We start from the raw sequence: 9651 nt of genomic DNA on the forward strand, positions 1-9651 counted from the left end.
CATTCCTGTAGTCAGCATGCAAATCGCACGCTCCCTCAAAACTTGAGAGATCTGTAGTATTGTGTTGTTGTGACAAAACTGCACATTATACAGTGGCCTTTTATTGTCCCCCGTACAAGGTGGATCTGTGTAATGATCATGCTGTTTAATCAGCTTGTTGATATGCCACACCTGTCAGGTGGATGGATTATCTTGGAAAAGGAGAAATGCTCACTAACAGGCATGTATTAAAATACGTGCAGACATTTTTGAGAGAAATAAGCTTTTTGTGCAAATGGAACATTTCTGGGATCTTTTATTTTAACTCATGAAACATGAGACCAACACTTTACATGTTGCGTTTATATATTTTTTTTGTATAACTTCAAATTTATGGGAGTAATTTTGGATAATATTTGTCATTTTGTGGTACATTGAGGGGGGGGGGGTTACAATTTATCCTGTTCCAGATTTGAAATAAATCATTACCATCAAAATGAATTGCTTTTCCATAATAAATTATTTGGATCAGATTTGACTTTGACAATTTGCCTAGCCATTATGTCATTTTATAAAAAAAGAGTCTCCAAACACTAAATTCTCCAAGTCTGCTTATGGCTAAATTCGTATTGCTAAACTGTCATCAGGATTGGTGTCAATTCCATTTCAATTCCAGTCAATTCAGGAAGTACTCAAAAAATTCCCATTTAAATTCTCTTCAATGCTTTGAAATGAGAAAACACTTGAATTTGATTCAGTTTGGTTCACTTTTATTAATAGACAGGAATTGAAATGACTGTCACACATTCCCCCTTTTCTCTGATAAAACAAAAACAAGAAAATCAAAGACTTGACATAAACGGAGAACCAGAGCAGAGCAGTAACTTTGGGGGAAGTTTAAATGACCATATGTCAACAGTTTGTCAAAACCAAAACACTTTTCACCAAATGACCATATGTCAACAGTTTGTCAAAACCAAAACACTTTTCACCAAATGACCATATGTCAACAGTTTGTCAAAACCAAAACACTTTTCACCAAATGACCATATGTCAACAGTTTGTCAAAACCAAAACACTTTAATAAAATGACCATATGTCAACAGTTTGTCGAAACCAAAACCCTTTTCACCAAATGAAAGCGCTTAAATAGCTCCAGTTCAAGACTGCAGTTCAAACAAAATGTGTTAAAGTATCAAAAACGTTAACCGACTTGCTTGACTGTTCCCACTGCATTGCACCAAGTTAGGCGTGAATATCAATAATGTGTGTTGGACGGATCCTGCCTGTCATAGTGAGATGTATGTCTTGTTTATTAAGATGTGCTGTATTATACCTACAGTTGAAGTCAGAAGTTCACATGCACTTAGGTTGGAGTCATTAAAACTCGTTTTTCAACCACTCCACAAATTTCTTGTTAACAAACTATAGTTTTTCGCAAGTCGGTTGTAATGTAAAGTAATGTTTCCAACAATTGTTTACAGACGGATTATTTCACTTATAATTCACTGTATCACAATTCCAGTGGGTCAGAAGTTTACATACACTAAAGTTGACTGTGCCTTTAAACAGCTTGGAAAATTCCAGCAAATGATGTCATGGCTTTAGAAGCTTCTGATAGGCTAATTGACATAATTTGAGTCAATTGGAGGTGTACCTGTAGATGTATTTCAAGGCCTACCTTCAACCTCAGTGCCTCTTTGCTTGACATCATGGGAAAATCCCCAAAAATCAGCCAAGACCTCAGAAAAAAATATTGTAGACCTCCACAAGTCTGGTTCATCCTTCGGAGCAATTTCCCAACTCCTGAAGGTGCCACGTTCATCTGTATCTACAATAGTACACAAGTATAAACACCATGGGACCACGCAGCCGTCATACCGCTCAGGAAGGAGACGCGTTCTGTCTCCTAGAGATGAACATACTTTGGTGTGAAAAGTGCAAATCAATCCCAGAACAACAGCAAAGGACCTTGTGAAGATGCTGGAGGAAACAGGTACAAAAGTATCTATATCCACAGGTAAACGAGTCCTATATCGACATAACCTGAAAGGCCGCTCAGCAAGTAAGAAGCCACTGCTCCAAAACCGCCATAAAAAAGCCAGACTACGGTTTGCAACTGCACATGGGGACAAAGATCATACTTTTTGGAGAAATGTCCTCTGGTCTGATGAAACAAAAATAGAACTGTTTGGCCATAATGACCATCGTTATGTTTGGAGGAAAAAGGGGGATGCTTGCAAGCCGGGTGCTTTGCTGCAGGAGGGACTGGTGTACTTCACAAAATAGATGGCATCATGAGGTAGGAAAATTATGTGGATATATTGAAACAACATCTCAAGACATCAGTCAGGAAGTTAAAGCTTGGTCGCAAATGGGTCTTCCAAATGGACAATGACCCCAAGCACTTCCAAAGTTGTGGCAAAAGGGCTTAAGGACAACAAAGTCAAGGTATTGGAGTGGCCATCACAAAGTACTGACCTCAAACCTATAGAACATTTGTGGGCAGAACTGAAAAAGTGTGTGCGAGCAAGGAGGCCTACAAACCTGACTCAGTTACACCAGCTCTGTCAGGAGGAATGGGCCGAAATTCACCCAACTTATTCTGGGGTGCTTGTGGAAGGCTACCTAAAACGTTTGACCCAAGTTAAACAATTTCAAGGCAATGCTACCAAATACTAACTGAGTGTATGAATACTTCTGACCCACTGGGAATGTAATGAAATAAATACAAACTGAAATAAATCATTCTCTCTACTATTATTCTGACAATTCACATTCTTAAAATAAAGTGGTGATCCTAACTGACCTAAGACAGGGAATTTTTACTTGGCTTAAATGTCAGGAATTGTGAAAAACTGAGTTTAAATGTATTTGGCTAAGGTGTATGTAAACTTCAGACTATAACTGTATTTGTGATTTTAAATGAACCCAACATCTCTGTTATTCTGAGTCTAAGATTAATCCCTCTCACTGACCTCTATATTTCTGATATGTTTCTATCGAATACAATGTAAATAGATTAGATTATGAATAATTTACTATGGACTTTCTATTCCATTCTATTCTATTCTATTCCTCTATATTCCATTCTATACTGCTCAAAAAAATAAAGGGAACACTTAAACAACACAATGTAACTCCAAGTCAATCACACTTCTGTGAAATCAAACTGTCCACTTAGGAAGCAACACTGATTGACAATAAATTTCACATGCTGTTGTGCAAATGGAATAGACAACAGGTGGAAATTATAGGCAATAAGCAAGACACCCCCAATAAAGAAGTGGTTCTGCAGGTGGAGACCACAGACCACTTCTCAGTTCCTATGCTTCCTGGCTGATGTTTTGGTCACTTTTGAATGCTGGCGGTGCTTTCACTCTAGTGGATGGCTGCAAACTTTCTACTTTTAAACTCGGACAAAACAGAGATGCTTGTTCTAGGTCCCAAGAAACAAAGATATCTTCTGTTGAATCTGACATTTAATCTGGATGGTTTAACAGTCATCTCAAATAAAACTGTGAAGGACCTCGGCGTTACTCTGGACCCTGATCTCTCTTTTGAAGAACATATCAAGACTGTTTCAAGGACAGCTTTTTTCCATCTACGTAACATTGCAAAAATCAGAAACTTTCTGTCCAAAAATGACGCAGAAAAATTAATCCATGCTTTTGTTACTTCTAGGCTGGACTACTGCAATGCTCTACTTTCCGGCTACCCGGATAAAGCACTAAACAAACTTCAGTTAGTGCTAAATACGGCTGCTAGAATCCTGACTAGAACCAAAAAATCTGATCATATTACTCCAGTGCTAGCCTCCCTACACTGGCTTCCTGTTAAGGCAAGGGCTGATTTCAAGGTTTTACTGCTAACCTACAAAGCATTACATGGGCTTGCTCCTACCTATCTTTCCGATTTGGTCCTGCCGTACATATCTACACGTACGCTATGGTCACAAGACGCAGGCCTCCTAATTGTCCCTAGAATTTCTAAGCAAACGGCTGGAGGTAGGGCTTCCTCCTATAGAGCTCCATTTTTATGGAATGGTCTGCCTACCCATGTGAGAGACGCACACTCAGTCTCAACCTTTAAGTCTTTACTGAAGACTTATCTCTTCAGTAGGTCCTATGATTAAGTATAGTCTGGCCCAGGAGTGTGAAGGTGAACGGAAAGGCTGGAGCAACGAACCGCCCTTGCTGTCTCTGCCTTGCCGGTTCCCCTCTCTCCACTGGGATTCTCTGCCTCTAACCCTATTACAGGGGCTGAGTCACTGGCTTACTGGTGTTCTTCCATGCCGTCCATGGGAGGGGTGCGTCACTTGAGTGGGCTGAGTCACTGACGTGGTCTTCCTGTCTGGGTTGGCGCCCCCCCCCCCCTTGGGTTGTGCCATGGCGGAGATCGTTGTGGGCTATACTCGGCCTTGTCTTAGGACGGTAAGTTGGTGGTTGGAGACATCCCTCTAGTGGTGTGGGGGCTGTGCTTTGGCAAAGTGGGTGGGGTTATATCCTGCCTGTTTGGCCCTGTCCGGGGGTTTCATCGGATGGGGCCACAGTGTCTCCTGACCCCTCCTGTCTCAGCCTCCAGTATTTATGCTGCAGTAGTTTATGTGTCGGGGGGCTAGGGTCAGTCTGTTACATCTGGAGTATTTCTCTTGTCTTATCCGGTGTCCTGTGTGAATTTAAATATGCTCTCTCTAATTCTCTCTTTCTCTCTTTCTTTCTTTCTCTCTGAGGACCTGAGCCCTAGGACCATGCCTCAGGACTACCTGGCATGATGACTCCTTGCTGTCCCCAGTCCACCTGGCCGTGCTGCTGCTCCAGTTTCAACTGTTCTGCCTGCGGCTATGGAACCCTGACCTGTTCACCGGACGTGCTTGTTGCACCCTCGACAACTACTATGATTATTATTATTTGACCATGCTGGTCATTTATGAACATTTTAACATCTTGAACATGTTCTGTTATAATATCCACCCGGCACAGCCAGAAGAGGACTGGCCACCCCTCATAGCCTGGTTCCTCTCTAGGTTTCTTCCTAGATTTTTGGCCTTTCTAGGGAGTTTTTCCTAGGGAGTTTTTCCTAGCCACCGTGCTTCTTTCACATGCATTGCTTGCTGTTTGGGGTTTTAGGCTGGGTTTCTCTACAGCACTTTGAGATATCAGCTGATGTACGAAGGGCTATATAAATACATTTGATTTGATTTGATTTGTAGCATGAGACGGAGTCTACAACCCACACAAGTGGCTCAGGTAGTGCAGCTCATCCAGGATGGCACATCAATGCGAGCTGTGGCAAGAAGGTTTGCTGTGTCAGTCAGCGTAGTGTCCAGAGCATGGAGGCGCTACCAGGAGACAGGCCAGTACATCAGGAGACGTGGAGGAGGCCGTAGGAGGGCAACAACCCAGCAGCAGGACCGCTACCTCCGCCTTTGTGCAAGGAGGAGCAGGAGGAGCACTGCCAGAGCCCTGCAAAATAACCTCCAGCAGGCCACAAATGTGCATGTGTCTGCTCAAACGGTCAGAAACAGACTCCATGAGGGTGGTATGAGGGCCCGACTTCCACAGGTGGGGGTTGTGCTTACAGCCCAACACCGTGCAGGACATTTGGCATTTGCCAGAGAACACCAAGATTGGCAAATTTGCCACTGGCGCCCTGTGCTCTTCACAGATGAAAGCAGGTTCATACTGAGCTCACGTGACAGACGTGACAGAGTCTGGAGACGCCGTGTAGAACGTTCTGCTGCCTGCAACATCCTCCAGCATGACCGGTTTGGCGGTGGGTCAGTCATGGTGTGGGGTGGCATTTCTTTGGGGGGGCCGCACAGCCCTCCAGGTGCTCGCCAGAGGTAGCCTGACTGCCATTAGGTACCGAGATGAGATCCTCAGACCCCTTGTGAGACCATATGCTGGTGCGGTTGGCCCTGGGTTCCTCCTAATGCAAGACAATGCTAGACCTCATGTGGCTGGAGTGTGTCAGCAGTTCCTGCAAGTGGAAGGCATTGATGCTATGGACTGGCCCGCCCGTTCCCCAGACCTGAATCCAATTGAGCACATCTGGGACATCATGTCTCGCTCCATCCACCAACGCCACGTTGCACCACAGACTGTCCAGGAGTTGGTGGATGCTTTAGTCCAGGTCTGGGAGGAGATCCCTCAGGAGACCATCCGCCACCTCATCAGGAGCATGCCCAGGCATTGTAGGGAGGTCATACAGGCACGTGGAGGCCACACACACTACTGAGCCTCATTTTGACTTGTATTAAGGACATTACATCAAAGTTGGATCAGCCTGTAGTGTGGTTTTCCACTTTAATTTTGAGTGTGACTCCAAATCCAGACCTCCATGGGTTGATAAACTGGATTTCCATTGATTATTTTTGTGTGATTTTGTTGTCAGCACATTCAACTATGTAAAGAAAAAAGTATTTAATAAGATTATTTCTTTCATTCAGATCTAGGATGTGTTGTTTAAGTGTTCCCTTTATTTTTTTGAGCAGTGTATTTTATTCCATTCTATTTCATTCTATTCCATTCTTTTCCATTCTATTCTATTCCATTCTATTCTCTTCTATTATATTCTATTCCATTATATCCTATTTTATTCCATTCTATTTTATTCTATTCCATTCTATCCTATTCTATTCTATTCCTTTCTATTCTATTTTATTCCGTTCTATTTTATTCTATTCCATTCTATTTTATTCCATTCTATTCTATTCTATGCCTTTCTATTCCATTCTATTCTATTCCATTCTATTTTATTCCATTCTATTCTATTCTATGCCTTCCTATTCCATTCTATTTTATTCCATTCTATTCTATTCTATGCCTTTCTATTCCATTCTATTTTATTCCATTCTATTCTATTCTATGCCTTTCTATTCCATTCTATCCTATTCTATTCTATTCCTTTCTTTTCCATTCTATTTTATTACATTGTATTCTATTCTATTCCTTTCTATTCCATTCTATTTTATTCCGTTCTATTCTATTCTATTCTATTCTATGCCTTTCTATTCCATTCTATCCTATTCTATTCTATTCTATTCCTTTCTTTTCCATTCTATTTTATTCCATTGTATTCTATTCTATTCCTTTCTATTCCATTCTATTTTATTCCATTGTATTCTATTCCTTTCTATTCTATTCCATTCTATTCTATTCCTTTCTATTCCATTCCTTTCTATTCCATTCTATTCCATTCTATTCCTTTCTATTCCATTCTATTTTATTCCGTTCTATTCTATTCTATTCTATTCCTTTCTATTCCATTCTATTCTATTCCTTTTTATTCCATTCTATTTTATTCCATTCTATTCCATTCTATTCCTTTCTATTCCATTGTATTTTATTCCATTGTATTTTATTCGATTCCATTCTATCCTAGTCTAATTGATGCTGTATTACATTAGAAAGGAGGAGAGATATGTGATTGGTCAGCAATCTGGTGTGAGAGGTCAAGCCCATGTAAGGTCACATATGATTTGGCAGAATTCACCTATCTCAAATCAGGGGGATTGACCAATAGCGTTTTAACTCTGGGGGTTGTAAGGGAAGACACAACATTACTAAACAATAGTGTCAGATATGGGGTTGCAAAGCTAATAGTAAAATTACCAGAATCTTCAGTAATTTTGGTAATTAACAGAAAATATATTGCAATCGATTGTAACTTTGGTAATTTAAACATTAATAACTTTAAAAAATGTATTCATATATAGTGTTAGTTTACTTGATCTGTGTCTGTATTGGTTTCTAGTAGATAGACCACAAGGTTCAAGAGAAAATGGCCTGATTAATTAAACATCTAATCAACGACGACATTGTTTTCTATTAACTCTGCAATTCTTCAAACTATTGACTTTTTTTTTCACAACTGTCACCAGTTTGATGCCAAACAAATACATACATTTGACAACAAATACATATTGACGTAGTAAAAGGTTTGTAAAATATATATAAAGGATATTTCATGCTAAAACTCTCATATTAAACACCAAGTTGATGGTTTACTGTTTTACAGCTTTGTCATTCAAGTGTTTTTATTGTTTTTTAATCGTCTTGTTAAATTATTTCATACATTTGAATTTATTTTATTTAAATGTTTTTCATTTATTTCGACCTTTATTTAACCAGGTAGGCTAGTTGAGAATAAGTTCTCATTTACAACTGCGACCTGGACAAGATAAAGCAAAGCAGTTCGACACAAACAACAACAACACAGAGTTACACATGGAATAAACAAAACATACAGTCAATAATACAGTAGAAAAAGTCTATGTACAGTGTGTGCATATTTAAACAATTAGTTTATATATTTTCCATGTGATAAGCCAGAGATGATTAGACACCTGTGATAATCTGAAGTCTCAAAAAGGCTACTAGATGTCTTGTGATAGATTACATCCTATCCTTGAAAGATAACCGAAATTAGAGTTTAGAAAGTTTACAGTAATATACCATCCCTTTGCAACCCTAGTCAGATACACAGTAAAATTATATCTGAACCATTGGGACCCTGTTGAATGAGCATCAGGTACGACTGAGCTACATCCTATCAATCTCAGGTCTGATTGGTCAGAATCCTACAAGCTCAGGTGTGATTGGTCAGAATATTTTCAGGTGTACATGTAACTCTACGTACTAAGTTATTATTGGTCAACATCCTACAATCTCAGGTGTGATTTGTCAGAATAATTCAGGTATAAGTAAAATTGATCGACATCCTACAAGCTCAGGTGTGATTGGTCAGAATCCTACAAGCTCAGGTGTGATTGGTCAGAATCCTACAAGCTCAGGTGTGATTGGTGAATAGGTCTGTTCTTACCAGAAGCAGTCTTCCTGTCCCACATCGATCAGCTCGTCCATGTCATCAGAGTCTGGAGAACTATAGTCATTATGAGGTCTCTTCATCTCTCCTCCTCTTCCTCACTGGATGGACAGAAAGATAGATGGATGGATGGTTGGATGGATGGAGGGAGGGATGAAAGGAGAAGCGTGTGGAGGATCACACCTTCTGTTCTGCTGACGCAGTAGAGAATGTGTACCCTGTGGAGTCAATGTCCATGCGCTGTTCCTCTCTCTCTCTCTCTCTCTCTCTTTCTAGACCTCTTTGAACAGTAGTATTTCCCCTTCCGTCTTCGTGTCGTCTGGGAATGTGAAGTTCTCTGTTATTTGTCAATTAACGTGTTATTTTTCCTTTATCTCTCTTCCCTCTGTTCCTCTGTCCCTCTGTTCCTCTGTTACTCTGTCCCTCTGTTCCTCTGTTCCTCTGTTCCTCTGTCCCTCTGTTCCTCTGTTACTCTGTCCCTCTGTTCCTCTGTTACTCTGTTCCTCTGTCCCTCTGTTCCTCTGTCCCTCTGTTACTCTGTTCCTCTGTCCCTCTGTCCCTCTGTCCTTCTGTTACTCTGTTCCTCTGTTCCTCTGAGTTATCTTCTATGATTGGCACATCCTCCAAGGGTCTATAGCTGCTAGATGTATCAACCAATCAACTGCTTAACCCTTTCCTTTACCCAATCACTGGCATCCAACCACACTCCTTCAACTCTCTGTGTGTGTGTCTCTCTCTCTCTCTCTCTGTCCCTCCCTCCCTCCCGCCCCCTCTCTCACTCCCTCCCTTCCTTTCAACTATCCGTCCCCACTTCCTTTCCACCAACCCCTCATCACCCCTTTC

General features: G+C 40.8%; 1 protein-coding gene across 1 annotated transcript in view; it reads right to left on the bottom strand.

Annotated features, from left to right (window-relative positions):
* The window catches only part of LOC106570734 (hairy/enhancer-of-split related with YRPW motif-like protein), a 16752-nt gene extending 7433 nt beyond the window's left edge, over positions 1–9319 (bottom strand). The window contains exon 1 of the mRNA XM_045695073.1: positions 8806–9319. Coding sequence (XP_045551029.1) covers positions 8806–8891 — 86 coding nt within the window. The 5' untranslated portion in view covers positions 8892–9319. The remainder of the gene's footprint in view (positions 1–8805) is intronic.
* Between the last annotated feature and the right edge of the window lie 332 nt (positions 9320–9651).

This window comes from Salmo salar, chromosome ssa14 (genome assembly GCF_905237065.1).
Source record: "Salmo salar chromosome ssa14, Ssal_v3.1, whole genome shotgun sequence".
NCBI classification, from domain to species: domain Eukaryota; kingdom Metazoa; phylum Chordata; class Actinopteri; order Salmoniformes; family Salmonidae; genus Salmo; species Salmo salar.